Source organism: Camellia sinensis, chromosome 1 (assembly GCF_055761805.1).
Source record: "Camellia sinensis isolate YWXY chromosome 1, ASM5576180v1, whole genome shotgun sequence".
Classification (NCBI taxonomy): domain Eukaryota; kingdom Viridiplantae; phylum Streptophyta; class Magnoliopsida; order Ericales; family Theaceae; genus Camellia; species Camellia sinensis.
Window position 1 is genome coordinate 30,272,584 of NC_138961.1, and position 20,435 is coordinate 30,293,018.

Genomic DNA, 20,435 nt, shown 5'->3' on the forward strand with positions numbered 1-20,435 from the left:
TTGCAAAATTAAGTGAAATGTAAGTATATTTTATTTATATTTCACGTACTTTATGTTTTTTTCCTTTCTAAATCCCCTAACTAGCTTCAATCTCTTAACTTTTTGAGAAATTTAAAATGAGAATTATAAAATAAATAATTTTTTTTTTATTTTGCTCCATTTGTTTCCTCTTGCAAATTCTTTTCCATCCAAATCATTCAATCTAGACAGAATGTTAAGCCTTGTTTGAGTTAAACTATATAAATGTTTTTTTTTTTTTGCATAAATACATTTATTTGAATCACATCAATTAATATTTCCTCTCTTTTTTTTACACAATTTTTTTTTATAAAAAATTAAAAAATACACTTACTTAAAACATTCCACAACCCTTAACCTCTAACTAATTAAGTACTAATGGGAGCTTAAGCCATTGGTAAATCCGCACTGAGATTGGACGGTCGATATTGCACCCCACGCCACCCCGAACTCCAACCACAGACTTTTCCTCAAAAAAAAAAAACCTCTTCTGGGAAGATATTTTTTTAGTAATTTTTGAATTTTTTAGTTAAAATGTGATTTAAAAAAAATTAGTATATTTAGAATAATTTTTTGATTTTTTACAAAAAGATATAAAAAAAGTATAGAGAAAAGGAAGGTTGCGTTTGGTTGTGTTTTGTAATTATGATTTGAGAATATGAGTTGTATTTTGAATTTGTGGGGTTTGAAATTATGATTTAAGTGTAAAAAATTTGTTTAATAAAGAGTTTTGATTTGAGTGGAGAATTATTGATGTGACATTTGATATTTGATACAAAAATTTACAATTCATAACTAAACATACAACTCAAAATTATTTTAAAGCACATAAAAAATTTAGAAAATATTTTTTTCGATTATATAAAAATTAGGGATGAAATCGGTTCGGTTCGGTTCGGTCGGTTTTTTCACCATTTTTGCACCGAACCGATCATTTCGGTTTTTTATATTTGTAAACCGAACCGCCCAGAAAATGACATAAACCGGCGCGGTTCGGTTTATTACGGTGCGGTGCGGTTTTTTCAGTTTTTTGGTTTTTTAGTCTTTTTTTTTTCCCCTAGTTGGGCCTCACATTTTGGGCCTATATTTCAATCCATTTTGCATAAAATTTGGGCTCAGGCCGTATAATTCCTACATATGTTTGGGGCCTCACATTTTGGACTTATTAATATTATATAAGTCGGTTTGGTTCGGTGCGGTTCGGTTAAAAAAATTAAAAACCGAAAACCGAACCGAATGCGCAGAAAAGCAAAAACCGAACCGAACCGAACACTTGAAAACTTAAAACACCGACCGAAAACCGGTCGGTTCGGTTGGTTCGGTCGGTCCTTCCGGTTATTCTTTCACCCCTAATAAAAATTAATATACAAATCGCAAAAAAAAAAAAAAAAAAAAAATCACTAGTCCGACCGTCAGGCAAAATTTTCAAAAAAAAAATCCTGAAAACAGCGACTGAGACAGAGCGCTCTACAGAGTTTTCAAAAGGTGATTACAAAACACCTACCAAACAGCATACGTGAGTGATGCTGCTGAATCATGATTTCGGAATATAACCAAACACAGCTGAAATCTTTGACTTTTTGGTATGAGTTGTTGGCTCTTTGATTTTTTTGATTTTTTTGGCTAAATCGATCGCTTCCCAAACGAGGCCTAAGATAGTTTAGTAATTTTTTGATTTTTTTGTTAAAATATAAGGTAAAAAAAATTAGTGGGCTTGTTTGGTTTGTATTTGAGAAACATGTTTTGAAATAAAAAGTACGAAAATTTGTTTGGTTTGCTTTTTTTTCAAAAGATGTTTTGAAAAATTATTTTGAGAGAGAGTTTTGAAAAAAGTGATTGATTTGATGTGCATGAGAGAGAGATTTGTTTAGAAAATTTGTAAACCAAACAAGTTTTGGAAAAAAATTTTGAGAAAATTTGTTTAGTTTGACTACTTTTAAAAACTTATTTGTAAAGAATTTTTTCCAAATTTTTTTAAGAAACACAAACTAAGCAAGACCAGTATTTTTATAATAATTTTTTGAGTTTTTATAAAAAGATATATAAAAATTAAAAAAAAAAATCTTTAATTTTATATATAAATTATTAACCTTTTAATTTTTATAATAATTTTTTTATTTTTAAATTAAAATAAAACGAGCCCTAAACATTTCATAAACTAAACCCATTTCCAACTTCCAACAGTCCATTCGTTCGAAAAATTAAAAAAAAAAACCTTCCAACGCTCCCCTCCTCCCCCCTCTCCCTCTCTCTCTCTCTCTCTCTTCCCTCTGTTTTTAGCTCAGGTATTTCATCTTCTTTCAATATCCATACTTCTTTCTTCTGTATTCATATATACATATATATATATATATATATGTGCAGTTTTTGTTTTTGTTTTTATTATATATATTTGTAATAAGCAGAGTTATTGATGATAGGTTTTCAAAGAAAAGCCCTGCTTGAAGCCTCTTCTTTTTTCATATTTGATGCAAATATGCTCACAAAGTAATTGAAGTATAGCACATATTTGGTGAATATTTGTGGGTTTTTAACTTTTATCACTTTGTGTTCGTTTCCTTTGATTGCTGCTCTGCCCAATGTACTTGTATTCTTGTTCCAAACTCTTCACTACTTTTGTCCCATTTTTAGAGTCACTTTGATGCACCTTACTTGTTTTAGGGTTTCAATTTCTGGGTATTTGATACATTGTGCCTTTGACAATCTTATTTTGTAAACTAGCAGATAGATCGGGGAAGATATATATATATATATATATGGGGCAAAGAGAATCTGGTGTTGGAGCTGTACTTTTCTAAGGTTTTGGGTATAATCAATTTGACTAGTTCTTGTAAAATAGATGGTCATGGATAAACAATTGAGAGGCTATTATGGTTCAGTGAACAGAATCAAATATGAAGAAGAAACCGATTCGAGCCTCTCAGATCGGAGTTTTATCACTGGGTTCAATGTTGGTGGTACATGTATGGATCAAAATTTCTTCAATCTTTCTCCATTTCCACCTGATCTGAACCCAGGTGTCATCTCGCCTTCTGATTTTACCACTGAGAGTGATTCTCATGAGGATTGTGATTTTAGTGATGTGGTTCTTAAGTACATAAACCAGATGCTCATGGAAGAAGATATGGATGAGAAGACTTGTATGTTTCAAGAGTCTGCAGCTCTCCAAGCTGCAGAGAGGCCATTCTATGAGGTCCTCGGGGAGAAGTACCCCCCTTCTCCCAATCACCGTCTAATTCATTACACGGATCAAAATATTGAAATCCCAAATGAATTTTATGCTGAGCAATCATACTATGGGGTTATTGGGGATAAGTATCCCTCTTGTCCTGATCACTGCCTAATTCATTATGCAGATCAAAATATTAAAATCCCTACTGAATTTTACGGTGGCAGTGACTATAACACTAGCAGCTGTAGCAGTAGCAGCGGTGTAATGGGTCCGGGTTTGAGTTGTGATAATAGTGAGAACGAGTCTTCTCTGGTACGAAGTGCGGTCACAGATCTTGGTTCACAGTCCATTTCTCAGTCGTCTTTTGGCTCATCTAATAGTACCTGTAATGCCATAGATGGACTCGTGGATTCACCCATGAGTAGTACCCTTACAGTTTGTGATATTTTCAATGATAGTCAGTCTGTCTTGCAGTTTAAAAGAGGCGTTGAGCTAGCAAACAAGTTCCTTCCTTGTGGTGACGATTTGTGTCTTGATTCGGGGAGTAATTTAGTTAAAGAGGCAAAGAAAGAGGGGAAGGACATGGTCGTTAAGTTTGAGAAAAAGAACGAAATCGAATATTCTCTTGATGGATCAAGGGGAAAAAAGAATCCTTATCACGAAGAGTTGAATTTGGAGGAAGGGAGGAGTAACAAGCAGTCGGCAGTTTATGCTGAAGCCACTGTGAGATCAGAAATGTTTGATATGGTTTTGCTATATGGAGGGAAAAGCGAATCAGCTCTTCGCAAAGTGTTGCAGAATGGAGTGAACAAAAATATGCAGCAAAATGTTCAACCAAAAGGATCTAAAGGTGGGAAGGCTCGGGGTAAGAAACAAGGAGGTGAAAGGGATGTGGTAGATCTTAGAACTCTCTTAACGCTTTGTGCTCAAGCTGTTGCTGCCGATGATCGAAGGAGAGCAAACGAGCTATTGAAGCAGATCAGGCAACATTCTTCCCCTACTACTGGGGATGGGATGCAGAGAATGGCTCATTATTTTGCTGATGGGCTCGAGGCACGGATGGCTGGCTCAGGAACCCAGAGTTACAAGGCGGTTATTACCAAACCAACATCGGCTGCTGAGATTTTGAAAGCTTACCATCTGTTTCTTGCAGTTTGTCCATTTAAGAAGCTCTCTAATTACTTTGCAAACAAAACAATTATGAACGTATCCGAGAAAGCAACGAGGCTCCACATTATTGATTTTGGTATTCTGTATGGTTTCCAATGGCCTTGCCTCATTGAACGCCTCTCGTCTAGGCCTGGTGGACCTCCCAAGCTTCGAATTACTGGGATTGATCTTCCGAATTCGGGTTTCCGACCAGCAGAACGGGTTGAGGAGACAGGCCGTCGCTTAGCTGATTATGCAAGGTCTTTCAATGTTCCATTTGAGTTCAATGCTATAGCACAGAAGTGGGAAACAATTCAGATTGAAGATCTCAAGCTTGATACGGATGAGGTGCTTGTAGTCAATTGTCATAATAGATTTAGGAATTTACTTGATGAGACTGTCGTGGTGGAGAGTCCAAGGGACATTGTCCTGAACCTGATCAGGAAGATAAATCCGGATGTTTATCTACATGGGGTCATAAATGGCTCATACAATGCTCCCTTTTTTATTTCACGTTTTCGGGAGGCTCTTTTCCACTACTCTTCTTTGTTTGATATGTTGGAGACTAATGTACCTCGTGAGATTCATGAGAGGATGCTGCTTGAGAAACAGGTATTTGGATGGGAGGTGATGAATGTGATTGCGTGTGAAGGTGCGGAGAGGATTGAGAGGCCGGAGACGTATAGGCAGTGGCAGGTCAGGAATCTGAGGGCTGGATTTAGGCAACTACCTTTGGACCCGGAGATCATGAATATCGCCAAAGAAAGGGTGAAAACGTGCTACCACAGGGATTTTGTGATCGACGAAGATGGTCATTGGATGTTGCTTGGGTGGAAGGGAAGAATAATTAATGCACTGTCTTCTTGGAAGCCGGCTTACTAGAAGGCACGTTCATTGCAACCTGTGGAAGGGCAAGGTTGTGGTTTGGCACGATGCTTATCTTGCTCGGCGTTTTCCTTTGTGCTCTATTCAATTTTGTTGTCCTATTTGGAATTGGAAGCCGAGGTATTGACATCTCTCTCTCTCTCTCATTTGTGTGCACACACACATGCATACAACCCCATATAGATCTTGCATAGAGGTTTCTACACTTAGAAGCATGGACATGGATACAACATAGACCTGCTGCCGACACAATAGTTTTCAAAAAATGTAGAACATGACACACGGGATCCAAAATATATTCATATATATATATATATCATTCAAAATTAATAACAAAATGCAACATAACACTAACTTCTATACATATATATATTTACATTGTTTTTCTTTTTATAAATCTTGAGGCCACTACTTTGTGCATTATGCCAAAGGTTAAGTGTGTACTCAGTCTTTCTCCTCCCAAACACGCATTTATGTATACTAATTGGGCGTTATTTTATTTATTTATTTTTTCTTTTGTAAATGTAGCTTAAGTTATTTTGTTCAAATTTATAAATTGTTTCATGTATGTCTAATCGATGGATGTGTGTTTAAGTGATAAGATAGATACGTGTGTCCTCCAAGTATTTGAATAGTGTCCGGTTAAAAAAAAAAAATGTGTGTCGACGAGTGTTGGTGTCCAACATTGATATGCCACTTTCTTAGAAGCGTCCGTGTTTCTTAGGATCTATATCAGATATACAAACTTGATATTGATAATTGCCCGCTGTGCTTTCTCAGCAGGTAAAGTGGAAGTAGAAGTGCTGCCTTCCTACTTTGTACTAAGATGGATCAGGAAAGCAATTTACAGGTGCCATTAATCACCAATTTGATCGAAGAATGAAAAGCAATACATCAAGTAACCGTGTTGCCCTAATACTTCCTGGTAACTTGGTGATGACTTTATGAACTTTTGTCAGTTTTCAGACAAATAGTCAGTTGGTAACACAGACAGAAGCTTTTTGTCATACAAAGGTCCCTTTATTTGATCCGCGAATCGCGCTTAGGTCAGTCTTTTAACTGTTTTGCTGAAATGTAAAGTGGGCTTTTAGATTAGATGTTGTTCATATTCTTCTTGTTGCTTAATGATCATCTTGTTTCATATTTCTCAGAATTAATATTATTGTTAATCTTGTAATGTTGTTGACACCTGTGCACATTTTTCTTAATTCTGTATAGGCGTGTCCCTAATCATTGTGCCACATTTTTCTTAATTCTGTATAAACGTGTCCCTAATCATTTTATTTATTTATTTATTTAAAGAATGGCACACATCATGGATTACGATTAAGTTTGGTATAGCATGACCTCTACTTGCTGTGATTATTGTATAGTTGTTGCTTTAATAGATGACTTGTGGGAGGAGCAGGAGGGTTTTGATTTGTTTTTTGCATTTTGACTTGAACACATGTAAGAAATTGAAATTAGAACCAACATGACATTTTCATGATGCATGAAAATAGAGAATAAGAAACTAGGATTAAAGAGTTGACATAACAATCTGACAAACAATCAGATGGAGATAGTGACAGAGCTTTGAATTGCATTTCATGACATTGGAGGCCTACCTAATTCTGCAAATTGTTTCTCTATCAAAGCAGCAGTTATTATTATTATTATTATTTTTTTCTTTATTATTATTATTATTATTATTATTATTATTATTATTATTATTATTATTTTCAAGCAAACTTGAGGGTTGAAGCTTTGCTAAAGAAAATTGTTGTTTTTCTTCGAATATTATTGTTTTATGCATAAAAGAAAACAAATCTAAGCATAATAATGGGAAAGAAAGAACATTTTTTTGCATATGTTGCAGTGACAAAAGGCAACCTACGCATGCTTACCAAATTATTGTCTGGAAAATGTGCAAAATGTTAAGTTGTGTTTGAATTTACAGCAGTGCTACAGACCTCAGTGGGGGTGACCCTCAGTGACCTCCCAGTGCCACGTGTCGGCCTAAGGTTGGCTGAAAATTCAAAAAAAAAAAAAAAATTGTTTTTTTTGGACCAATGGGAAGGGACCCCTGGGGTCCAAAACTTTATTCTTGAATTTATGGATTTGAAATGAATGTATTTGACATCGATAATTTAAAAATTAGTCTTCAATTCAATGTATTAGATTTAGATATTTAAATTAAGAGCTTTATATTTATGAATTTTAAATATCTTGGTAAAAATAATTAATTGACAATTTTTCATAAAAGATTAATATGTTGACTGAGTTTATGTCATATCGAATGGTAACAGCAATGCTACAGACCCCCAGTGACCTCTCAGTGCCACGTGTCAGCCTGGGGTTGGCTGAAAACTCAAAAAAAAAAAAAAAAGTTTTTTTGGATCAATGGGAGGGGACCCCAGTACCCCACTGGGGGTCCAAAGCTTTACTCGAATGGTAAATGTAAACTATCAAATCAAATGACAAATAGCAAGCATTACATTCCTCTTAATACGAAGGAAAATGCTACTATATACAGATATATCATATAATGTTTTTTTTTATAATTATGATTAATTTTTTTTTTAATTATGACATTATTTTAATTATGATTCATAAATTTTTTTGATTATACATCATATGGTGTTTGATTATGATTTTTTAAAAAATAAAAATAAATTATAACTAGAAAATGTAGAATTATGTTATTTTTTTTAAAATTATAATGTGCATTTGATACATATATTTCCCAAGAAAATCCTAATACAAAGGAATGTAGAATACTTTTTGCATTTAAAATCAAAAAATATTTTCTCACCAACTCAACTAATTTTAAATTGATCACGAAAACATGTTATGTTTATTTTTATTTTCTATCATGTAAATATTAAGGGGTGTTTGATAACAAGATTGAACACTTAATATTAAGGGGTATTTTCTATCAATTAAATTTATTTGATAATTATAATAGATATCACTTAAAAAATTAAGTATCTTTTAAAATATAGGTTAAAATTTAAGAAAATTTAAATCATATGAAACTTACTTAATTTTGACTAAATTTACAAATACTAAACATAAGTATCGATATATACTATTATATATTCACCACCACTATTACCGTTACCACCACTGCCGCCACCCCACTACCACCACTACCATACCACCGTCGCTACCATCGTTGTTGCTGCCGCATGACTACTACTATTACCATTACCACCACAACCACCACCACCATGCCACCGCCATTACCACCACCATGGCACTGCCACTACTATCACTACCATTGCTATCGCTATCACTACTACTGTAGACACCCCATTTTTGACCGACCTTAAGACTCAGACGTCACCGGTTGAGTGCTCGGTGATGACGCATATTGTGCTCGTTCTGAGGTTTCAGGGTCTCGGCTGAGAGCCTTGCCTCCGGACTTCGGGATTCTGTGTGCTTTGTCTCGGTTTGCGAATCAGGTTCTGTCTTCTCTTCCCGAAGGGAGGGAGAGGTCTCGTAGATCATCTCTTAATGGCCGTAGGCTACGTTTTGTGGTCGTAGGCCATTTTTCCCGTTTAGAGCCCAGTTTTCGATTTTCGGAGCCGTCGGCCGTGTGCCTCGGTTCGGGACCGCTTAACCACCTCCGTTTTCTTTGGTTTTTGGCGCACACCTTATTTCCTCCCTTTTGAGGGACACTGTGGCCCGAGAGACCATCTTCGTGGTCGAACGCCACTTCCGGTGCCTAACAGCCCATTTTCGGGTGCCGGGCCGCGCATTTCGGCCCCCCGAACCTTCGTTTTGCATCCATTTTGGTCCATTTTTTTACCAAGGGCCTCATCTTCATTGTTAGAAAGATGATGGTATGGTGGGAGACCAGCAATTTTTCTAAAAAAAATCAGCTTTTGTGGTCAAGAGTGATTCAGCATGAATCTAGGAAGAAGGAAAACATCTGTGCGAATTTACCGAAATGGGCATAACTCTTTGCACAAGGGGAATTAAGATATGAGGCTACCACTGTTGGAAAGATTACTTCCGGGGCTTCATTTTTCACTCAAGAATCTCCTAAAGATAATTCCGGACAGAGGAGATATGGTTGATTGAAGTGGGGCATCACTCCATTTGGACCGAATCTGCGCGGCTTCACGGAAACTGGCATAACTGTTTCCACAGGAGGAATTTTAATGCAAGGTTTGCAGCATTGGAAAGATAACTTCAAGGGCTACATGGCTGACCAAATTTGGGGCTTGAACCTTTTGACCCCTAGCAGGCCAACCAGGTAAGGTGGTCGGCTGGCCACTTGAACCTTTTGAACTGGTTTTGGCCCTTTTGACCTGGACGGCCCTTTTTGTCCCTCTAAATGTATTCCAACTATGCCAGCTGTATTCCACCAGGCCCTATGTCCAAAATTTTCCCTATTGTTTTGGTCCATTCAAATTGGTTTTCCCCCTCTTTGTTTTGTTCCATTTAAATTGGTTTTTTCCTTTTTTTTTTGCTCCAATTCAAATTGGTTTTCCCCCATTTTTCCCCCCCTTCTTTTCCTCTATAAAACCAGCACTTGAGCTCCATTTTGAAGGGTTAGAAAAAATCATTTGAGAGCTTTGCATTAAATCTCCCTCTCTCTCTACTCCAAACCTCAAAACCCTAAGATTCTTGCACCATTTCCACTACAACCCATAGCACCACACTACCATCGTCCATTCCGGCCCCTTGGAAATCATTTGCAGAGGTTGAAAGCTCATTTCCTTGGACCAAAGGCTACTGGAAAGTTAGGCTACAAGGGTAAGCTCTTATTCTCCCATTTTTTGCACTATTTTGTTCTATATTTTAGCTCCTTTTGCTTACGTTTTTGGACTTCGGCCTGAACTGTAAACAGTCATATTTTAAGCTCATCTCCATGTTTGATCAAGGGTCTTTCTCTGTTTGAGGTCTCCTCCTCCGCCTTTGTGTTTAAACTCTCTTTTAGGCCTATTTTTGCATGATATTTTAGGCTTATTTGTGAGCTGTTTCGGACTTGGTTATAAACTGTGAAATGTCTTATTTTGAGCCCCTCTTCAACTTTGTTGAAGGGCTCTCCTCTGTTTGAGGCTAGCAGCTATCACTTGTCTCTTTATCCCTCTTTTAGGCCTTTTTCTTGTGTGATATTTTAGGCCTACTTGTGATTATTTTTGAAGCTTGAAATAAATTGCAAAGTGCCTTATTTTGAGCCCCTCTTCAACTTTGTTGAAGGGCTCTTCACTGTTTAGGGCCAGCTGCTGTCCCTTGTCTCTATTCTCTCTTTTAAGGCCATTTTTGCATGATAGATTAGCCCTACTTGTGTTTGTTTTTGAGAGTTGTCATAAACTGAAAAATATCTTGTTTTAATCTCATCTTCAAGTTTGTTTAAGGTTTCATTTTTTTTTGAGGTCATATGCTTCCTTGTATGCTTGATTGTCTCCTATTTTGAGCCTTACACCTAAGCCCTTGTTGCATGCTTTGTTTGGCCTTCTAGCCACTGAAAGTGGCTAAGACACTGTTTTGAGCTCCCAAATCAGAGGGGGGTGACCCTCTCTCACCTTGACTTGTTTGGTGGTCACTTTGGCCTTCCAAAGAGACCCTATCTCGCATGCTTTGGAGTCACTTTCTAGGGTCAATTTAGTGAGTTTTGGGACTACCATATTTGATTTTCAGAATTGTTTGTGCCATGCTAAGTGTTCACCTTGTATGTGCTTAAGAATCCCTTGCATAGCCCTCTAAAGGAGCTCATCATTTTTACATACCATGGTTGCATATCAGTGGTTATTTGGGCCTATTTTCATATGTTTTGTTCACTGATTTTTTCTGGTTTGGTGAGATTACATTTGCTTCATATACTTGCTATGTAAACCTTGTTTGCTAGTCAAAGTTGCATGCTATTTTAATCCATCTTGCTAGCAGCTTTTGGCCATGCTTTGAACTGGAAATATGCATGTTTTGGGACTGCCTTAGCTCTGTCTTTATACTTCATGATCAAATAATGCATGCTTTGTATAGTTACAAGTCATTCCATGTGCCTAGTTTCGGGTTTCGGGGTTTATCTCATGTATCGGGTGCCATTTTTCCATGTTTCGGGGCTGTTTAGCATCATATTTCAGTGTTGGAATTTGTGAGTTTGTATGTCATCTTGCATCCCTTGCCATGCCTTGTTAGAGTTGCATGTTATGCCTAGGATCGGTCCTCGGTTTGCGTGTATGTGTGCACGCATTTCGATAGTCCCATTTTCACCTAATGGCTGCCGATTTGAGTGTAGCCGAAGTCCACTCATATTGGTGTAAGTCCATTGTGCATTATGTATGCCATTTCAATTTATAACATCGCGTATGTTAGGTTGTATGTTAGAGCATCGTGTATGCCATGTTACATCGCGCATTGTGTATGCCATTTCATAGCATTGTGTATGCTAGGTTGCGTGTTAGAATTGCATTCATGCATGTCATGCATATTGCATTGTGTTTGGGATAGATGTTAGCCCAAGCATGGGAAACGAGGGGTGTTTCGTATTCCAAGTGACGGAACGTGTCTTAATTCCTCGGTCACCGACACTCCGGATTATCCATGATGGAGTCTAGGCTTTGTTGTGTTTTCATATACATTCATTTCATATTGAGTCGTGCAATTCGACACCTCGGCCATCATGCATCGAGATGCGTGATTGGTGGCACGAGGATCGAAGACTACACTCTCTGAAGAGTAGTCATGTATACATATGTGAAAATACTTTGCCATGCCCCTTTGTTGCTCTCTGTTGTAGCAAATCAAGAATCAGTAGCCTTCCGGAGCTTGGCACGCATTCCAATAACAATTACAAACAGAGGCTAATTGGGGCATCGCAGTGGATTTCCGCACAAGGCAACTCAAGCGTGCATCATTCATCATCCGGAGCAGAGCTGAGGCAGTCCATAGCTTGCATGCTAATTTACTGCTTTCCTAGACTAATTTGTTAATTAATTAGGGTTTTGTACTTATTTGGACTGTATTATAAGTATTCAGACATTCGGACTGTATTATTTATTCGGACCCTCTGCGGGAGGGCACACCTGTAATAAGTGTGCGTGTGTGTAATGTATGTCTTCCAACCCCATGTCTTTCTCCCTTTTATTTACCAGCTTATGATGTTTAGAATAAGGCATGTTTCAATTAGTATACAGTATGATAGCATGTTTGCATTCATTCATCTGTCTTGCATGCACTGGGCTCGGCGCATCATACTAACTGCATTTGTAGTTCAATTCCAAGTTGAATACATGTTAGCTGTAGCATTTCATATGCCATCTTTAGAATAGCCGAGCCTATCTTAGTTGCATTTTGCATGTGTTGCATTAGGCATTTCTGTATAGTTAGGATTATGCATGGATTTCTAATTAGCTTCTGTTTTGGCTTGGAGTACTCGGTAAGTTTTTATGCTTTAGCATCTTTGTATGCTTGTGAGTGACTGCCATGATAGCATGCTTACCATGAGGCTAACTGCTTATGTGATATATCTGCCTGAATGCCTGTGGGTGAAGATTGGGTTATTTGAATTTGAACAATTCATTAAGTATGAGTTTTAAGCCCACTAGATAGTGGCAAAACCTTTTTTTTTTTCTAAGCCTACTTGAGGGTGGCAAAATCTGCATTTAAGCCTACTTGTGAGTAGCAAATCACTTTCAAAACAAGCATGAAATGTTTTGTTCCAATTCAGACGATCCAGTCTATACTTGTATGCTGTGCGCATCACATAGTAAATCTAGGCTAATAACCGGAATAAGAACGTATAAAGTTTTCAAAATTAGATATCATGGTTAGTAGAGGCCGATCTTTGATCGAGCGAGCGGAGGTGCTCACGAAGTGACCTTCCCCAATCGTACCCAAGTTCCTAAGCCGAGGCAACTTTGGTGATGATGGAAACGTGGCCTTAGGCAACGAGTCAGGGTTTCTTAAATTTCCCAAAAATAAAATATTTAGGTGGCGACTCTGTATCTGGCAAAGCAGTCCATGTTTGGCAATTCTTTCAAAAAAATCTATTTTCTCAAAACGATTTGCCGGATTTGGACTCTTTGGTTCAGATTAAGAACCGTGACAATTTGAGAGTCTGAACTTGTAGTGAGCTCAAATGAACAGAACGAGACTCATCCTCCCGGGGCGTTCGGGAACGTCTACAACTACTACCACCACCACTATTATCATGGCACCACCATCATTACTACTTCTACAGTTATTATAATTGTCATTATTACCATAAGTACTATAATAATTTTAGTACCATTACTATCATTATCACTATCACTATCACCATCACCATCACCATCACAATATAAAAATTAAAATATATAATTTAAAAATAATAAATTTAAAATTTGATCTTATATATATCAAACAATTTATTTTTTAATTTAATACTTAAATTTTTATCAAATAATTTTTTAATTTAAAAAATTCAACATGGAATTTTTAACACTTAACTTTCAATTTTCAATATTCAACTTTATTAAACATGGGAAAATTACTCGTAGGTCCTGTTTGAAATATGTGTACACTATTTAATCCAACAACTTTTTGAGTGGACCTAAAAGTCCAACACGTTTTCCCCTCTCTCTCTCTCTCTCTTTCCCTCTCTCTGCGTTTTCTCTCATTCTTTACGTATTTCTCTCTTTTTTTTTTCCTGTGATTTTCTCTCATTCTCTTTATCATGTCTGACGACCGGTGATTATACCTTCTTTATTCTCTTTCTCTTTCTCTTTCTCTTTCTAATATATAGTCACCAGTGACCGGCGACTACCATTGATTGGGGTTCACCGGCAACCATCAACCACCGACATTAACTCGTTACTTCATCCTCACCGACGGCGAAGAAAATGTAGATCTACTCAGATCTATATCAGGTTTGAGTAGATCTACATGAGGTCCGACTAGATCTAAATAAAAAATAATTGCTAGTGTACAATATTCTTTCTATATCTATCCTTTCCTTTAATTTCTCAAATTTTCTACTTTTTCTCTGTTACACACGTCTATTTTTCTGTTTTAATGAGAAAAATTTCAAATTCTAAATAAGTTGTTTTTAAGTTTTAGTTATAGGCAGTGAAAACTATAAAATTTTACAGCTTCAGCTTTTTTGGTACTGAAATGAATCATGCTTTAAAAATGTAAATTTTTACAGTTTTATAACATTTTTTAGAACTGTAAAATTTTGCAGTTTCATAACATGTTTTCCAGCTTAATAGAATAATGCTTTGAAACTGTAACATTTTATAGTTTCAAAACTTACTTTTTAATTTGATCAATATTGCAGATTATTTGCTTAAACCCTATCAAAATTGAAAAGTAATGTATACTTTTTCCCATTGTTATTTGTTGTTGTTATGTTTTTTGGAGTTTTCTTAAGTGTGCAAGTGCACACCATGTGCCACTTACACAAAAAGTGTAAGTGTAAGGTGTAAGTATAAGTATAAGGTGTAAGTGTAAGGTGTAAATGTAAGGTGTAAGGTGTAAGTGGGTTGCACATGGTGTGCAACCTCAAAAAAGGTGTAAGTGTAAGGTTTAATTTTTTACAAAAGGTGTAAGTGTAAGGTGTAAGTGTAAGGTATAAGGTGTAAGGTGTAAGTTGCACACCATAACCAAACCTTTTTTATGTATAATTTCTCCATTTCTTCTTCTTTTTTTGGGGGGGGCAAATATTCTGAATATTTCGGTGAGTCTCCGATGATATTCTTGATATTTTCTAGTGATGTTCAGAACACTCCAACAAACTTTCGACGATGCTCAAAACACTCTGGCAAACTTCCGGTGATGCTCTGGCGACTTCTCGGTGATATTGAATATTCCGGATAGTCTTCGGTGAGTCTGACAGAAGTCGTTGGATGTATCAGCATTTTTAAAGTTATAAAAAAATAAAAATTAGTAACAATTAAAAATATGTAGGACTAATTGGTGCAAGTATTTTGTTTTGGGAATAGATGGATTTTAAACTTTGGATACGAGACTTATTGGTAAGTGTCCCATTAAACATCAACTAAGACCCCAGGTGGAATCGGGTAAGAAAGTGAGCTTTTTGGATTGTTCTGGAAAGATGGTTAAAAGTTAATTTTTTAATTTTTTTAATTTTTTTAAAAAAATATATAAAAAATATAAAAGGTAATGTAACTTAAAATAGATTAAAAGTTTTTAACCATCATTTTCAAAATAATCCTTTGATTTATTAGGCAAAATAAGTCAAACATCTATTTGTCATTAAAAACATTAAATAAACCAAAAACTAAAAAATCAAAACACACGTGAATTTTCACTCCAAAAAAAAAAATAAATTAACAACTTTTTAAATATGTCAATTTTTTAAAATTATAAAAAGATTAAAAAAGTACTAAAAAATTATTTGAAAAAAAACCCCCCGAAAAGTTTTTGCTAAAAACAAACTGAGTTAATATTTAGGACTTACAGTAATGAAAATGTTTTGGATAAAATATACTTCCCAAAATTTGTTTAAAATACGCATTATTGTATGTGATTTTAAAAATTACAAATATTTCATTGTTAGAATTTTTAAAATTTTTAACTATTTTTTTATGCAATAATAAAATTATCTAAATTATTAATTAAAATATATTTTTTAATATCATTAAATATTATTAATTGACTTAATGATTCATTAATAAAAAGAATAAATTATTATGTAATTAGAAACATAAAGGAATGAAATTTAATTTCTAAAATTATAAAAAAATTCATATTTTGGCACCGTTTGGGAAGAAAAATATGGGACTTTTTTGGCTATTTTATCTATAAAAGACAAAATAAGCTATTTTAGTCATAAAAAACATTCAATCCATAATCATTACTCTTTTCTCACAAAAAAAAGTCAAAAAATCAAAAAAACTCTTCTCAAACCAAACTTTTTAGCCCAAACTAAAATAACAAAAAAAAATCAAAAAATCAAAAAATCAACCCACCTCCCAAACCAACCTCATAATTTACCCAGGGGTGCAGTTCATAAGGGTTTTTTTTGATTGCTAAACCCTAGAGAGAGAGAGAGAGGATGAGTGGGGCAGGAGCACCCGATTTCTTCTACAGAGAAGCTCAGCGCCTTGGTTACGTTGCTCGCTCTGCCTTCAAGGTCTCTCTCTCTCTCTCTCTGTTCTTCTATGGTTTTTCTTTTTCTCTTTTTATGTAACTGGTTTGTGTTGCAAGAGAGCAGCTGCTTCAGATGCAGAAGCAATACAAACTCATCAAACCCGGTTCTTCCATTCTCGACCTTGGTTGTGCTCCTGGTGCCTGGCTTCAGGTCTCTCTCTCTCTCTCTCTCCCTCTCTCTCTCTCTCTGTGATCTTTGTCATGTGTTTTGAGTCTTCAAGAATGTCATTGCGTTCATGGGTTTTAATTTTTATTACTTGAATTGAACTCAGGTAGCTTGTCAGAGCTTGGGCCCATTAAAAAATGGTGGTGTAGTTGTGGGCATCGACCTCAAGGTGATTTTTATCACTAGACACTGTTTGATTTGATTATTTGGTTGTTCACTCAATTAGGTTTGTTTGTGTGTGTATTTTAATTGTAAAGATTTATAGGAAATGGTTTTCTGGGTTGTGTTTTTTTAAATTTTGGGAATTTGCAGAACAGAAGGTGAAGGTCCCTTCTCTCCATTGTGATGCTAGGGTTCGCACGGTTTGTGCTGATGTCATGAACCTCCCCAAATGCCAAGTTAAAGCACTCTCTCCTCAGGTATAATAATCAATCAATGAATTATGAATAATGTGTGTTGGCACATGCAATGCAATGGGTTAAAAGTTCTATTCTAAACCTCATTTTATACATTAATTTGTGTTTTAAATTGTTTTGCATTGATGATCAACAAGAAATCATATTGTTTTAGGCATTTTGGTATCGGATTCTTCAAGAAGGCATTGTTGCTGCTTAATTGACAGCAACCTTAATTATACCCCAGACACTATGGTTCTCCATTCCCCTATCCAGCTTGCGAAACGTAATTTAAATTACTAAGTCATTTGTTGTTGCTTTTGCCATTATTCGTATTTTTAAGACACCTAATAAGGTTAGAATATTGAAATTGCTTTTGCAATGATTTAATTATTTTTGCCCCTAGAATTATTAGGCCTCGTTTGGGAGCAGGCTAATTTAGTAACTTTTTGACTATTTGGCTAAAAAGGTAGGTAAAAAAAACTTGTATGTTTGGGATGACTTTTTGGCTAATTACGAAAAGATGTGCAAAAAGTAGAGAGAAAAGAGAATCTTTGATTTTTTGGTATGGGTTGTTGGCTTTTTGGCTAATTTAGTAACTTTTTGGCTAATTGGCTAAAATAGCCTCTTGCCAAACGAGAATGAGGTGGAGCAGATGTATTTTATAGTGCATTTTGATCAATGTGATTATCTTTCATAGTATATGTCCTTTTTATGCTATACTTCATGCTTTATGGCCTTCCTCTGATACCTTTATTTCTTCCTTTCCTGGTGCAATTCTAGCATTTTGTTCATATCAATGTTATCAATCCCGTACCGTACCGTACCGGCTGGTATGTACTGTTTCAAAAGCAAAACAGTACCTACATAGTCCAATTGCGTTTCGCTTAAAATACCGGCCAATACCGGCTGGAAAACATAATACCGGGTAAATACTGGCCAAATATATACATATTTTTTTTGTGTAGAGTTTGTAATATTAAAATGGTAAAACTCATGTTCCATATTTCTTTGAAGTATCTTAATTTGTGTTATTTTAGCAGACATAGTATGCTTTTAAGCCTCTTTTATATATAAATTTGTGATTCATGATATGTATTGTTAAATTATTTATTGCTAAACAGTATTTTTACTACATATATAATATTTTTGTGATAAATTCGAAATGGTATCCGGTAACCAGTACTGGTAGGTATCATACCAATGGAAAAATGGTACCTAGTCCGGTACAGTATTAACAACTTTGGTTCATATTATTGTTGATGAAAAGAAATTCAATGTAATTCTCCATGCTCAGTCAATGGCTTGCATTCTCATAAAATTCTCAGTTGGTTTATACTTCTTCCTTATCCCCCCTTACTCTCCCCCGCTTCTTTTCCTTAGGTTATGGGAAATATTTTGCTGTGATGTCATGGATTTATAGGTAAGATTTACATTCTTGCTTAAAAAAAATAAAAAGTAAAAATTTGATTGCCCCAATGCCCTAGAATTGTGAAGCGCTGTGTCCCAACTTCCTCATCTTTTGAAGCAATTGTAGCAAGAAAGGATTCTACTTATATCAACAACATACAATGCTCAGTTACGCTATGGTATGTCTGCTGACTGAAATGATTTCTCAAAGAAATTGGGAAGCCACCTATATTCTTTCCTTTTAGCATCTCATGTGCCACTAACCTTACGTGGAAATGGTTAGGTCAGTACACTAAAATTGGGAAGCCACCTATATTCTTTCCTTTTAGTATCTCATGTTCATTTGTTATATCAACTAGTGGTAATTGAAAACACATCCAATTTCTCTCTAAATCAACTTTAGTGTTGCTATTATTAGATCTCTTCCCAAGTGCCAAACTAAAGAGCTGATGTGGTTTTGGTTTGCCAATTTTGCAGCAGCTAGGGTTTTCAGTCATACTCTCAGATATGTGCCCCCTAGTTTCTGGAATCACAACAAAGGATGCAGCCTTATCCGCTGAGTTGGGGATGCGAGCACTTGATTTGGCTGTTGGAGGGACTGCTATTTTAGACGATATTATTCAAAGGGAGCGGCAATCAGATGGCTCTGATTCTAGTCCAGATGATCGTGGTGTACTAAAACGTGGGGGCCACCTTATCATTAAGTTTCTAGAGAGTGAAGATGTGCAAGGTATGTTTTTATTCTTCAGAATATGTACTATTTTATTTGCTAAGTTAGTTAGTTTGTGCATATACCTTACTTTAAGTTGTTTGCTGTGTAGAATTCAGTCGAATTTGCAAACCACTCTTTAGAAAGGCATCATGGTTGAGGCCTAAAGCCACAAGATCATCTTCCAGAGAGATTTATTTGATATGCCAAGGTTTGCTATAATGGGTGACTTTGGAGAATTGGCGTTCAAATGATTGATTCCCAAAGTGTAGGAACCAGAAGTCTTTGCTTTAAAGTGGCATAAGATTTACTATTTTTGTAATTTAGGGATTTTGATCCTGCCCTTCGTAGTGTAAAATCATGGAGACTGTTTGTACTCCCCAAACTGTGCTTTAATGGAATACTTAGGAAATCTTTTCAGCCATGGCAGGTAAGAAAATTTGTATCATTACTGGACCTGTCCAAGTCGGTCCATGGGGTTCATTTTTTGGGCCCGTTTTGATAATCCGAACCGATCAATGTGTAGAACTCGTCGAGTACTACATGCTTGTAAAAAATCACGTTGATCGGATATCAATAGCTATGTGATCAAATTAGTTTTGTATAAAAAAAAATAGACGGTGAAACAATTAACGGTTGATAAAAAACTGTTTTGTTCACATAGCTATCGATATCCGATCAACGTGATTTTTACAGGCATATAATACTCGACGAGTTCTACACATTGAACGGTTCGGATTATCAAAACGGGACTCGTGGTGGGCCCCCATGGGCCTAACAGCACGGTCCAGTCCGATCTTGGACTGGACCAAAGCCATTGCCTTTACAAAAATAATTTTTAGAAAATTCTACTTTCTTGTTTTCTTTGTTGTTTTGTTTTTACTGAATTTTTTTAATATTTTAAACATTTTTTTTTAAAACTTTTTAGACATACTTTACATGAATATACTTAAAAAGTAAAAAAATTGTGAAAAATTCTTTTAAAAATTCACTAAATACAAAAAAATATATATGAGAATTTAGTACATTTTTTATATTTTTATGTATTTATTAATTTTTTAAAATATTTTTTCATAATTTTTTTATTTTTTAAATACATCTAAGTAAGGTATATTTAGAAAAGTAAAAAAAATATTTTAATTTTAAAAATATTCATTAAAAATAAAAACACACGAAAATCAAAGAAATTAATTTTTAAAAAATTTAATTCAAAAAACTAAAATCAAACCCGCTCATATATTGAAAAAAATTTCTCATAGACAGCGGAAACGTTTGGAAAGAGAATCTCCACTGCAACTTTGACACAGGAAATAAAAAAAAACATAAATGTTGCGTTTTGTAGAGTTTTTTAACAATTTTAGAATTATGATTTGAGTATAAAAAATTTGTTTGGTGAATGAGTTTTGAATCGAATGAGAAATTTTTAATGTAACATATGATATG

General features: G+C 35.4%; 2 protein-coding genes across 8 annotated transcripts; both read left to right on the forward strand.

The window, feature by feature from the left end:
* Positions 1 to 2,178: 2,178 nt before the first annotated feature.
* Positions 2,179 to 6,462, forward strand: LOC114284094 (scarecrow-like protein 9). 4 transcript variants are annotated; one of them, XM_082875479.1, is made up of 3 exons: positions 2,179 to 2,303; positions 2,743 to 5,344; positions 6,005 to 6,462. In XM_082875479.1, the coding sequence occupies exon 2, from the start codon at positions 2,858 to 2,860 to the stop codon at positions 5,219 to 5,221; it is 2,364 nt and encodes a 787-aa protein (XP_082731605.1). In that variant the 5' UTR covers positions 2,179 to 2,303; positions 2,743 to 2,857; the 3' UTR covers positions 5,222 to 5,344; positions 6,005 to 6,462. The 4 variants fall into 4 exon arrangements, with proteins under 4 accessions (XP_082731605.1, XP_082731609.1, XP_028082762.2 ...); XM_082875483.1 differs by having other exon boundaries at positions 2,191 to 2,303; positions 6,008 to 6,462; XM_028226961.2 differs by having other exon boundaries at positions 2,201 to 5,344.
* Positions 6,463 to 16,158: 9,696 nt separating this feature from the next.
* On the forward strand, positions 16,159 to 19,416 carry LOC114284095 (FtsJ-like methyltransferase family protein). 4 transcript variants are annotated; one of them, XM_028226963.2, is made up of 6 exons: positions 16,159 to 16,295; positions 16,377 to 16,463; positions 16,585 to 16,647; positions 16,796 to 16,897; positions 18,761 to 19,013; positions 19,105 to 19,416. In XM_028226963.2, exons 1-6 carry the CDS (start codon positions 16,218 to 16,220, stop codon positions 19,212 to 19,214), a joined length of 693 nt encoding a protein of 230 aa, XP_028082764.1. In that variant the 5' UTR covers positions 16,159 to 16,217; the 3' UTR covers positions 19,215 to 19,416. The 4 variants fall into 4 exon arrangements, with proteins under 4 accessions (XP_028082764.1, XP_028082765.1, XP_028082766.1 ...); XM_028226964.2 differs by having other exon boundaries at positions 16,160 to 16,295; positions 18,764 to 19,013; XM_028226965.2 differs by having other exon boundaries at positions 16,162 to 16,295; positions 19,112 to 19,416.
* Positions 19,417 to 20,435: the final 1,019 nt, after the last annotated feature.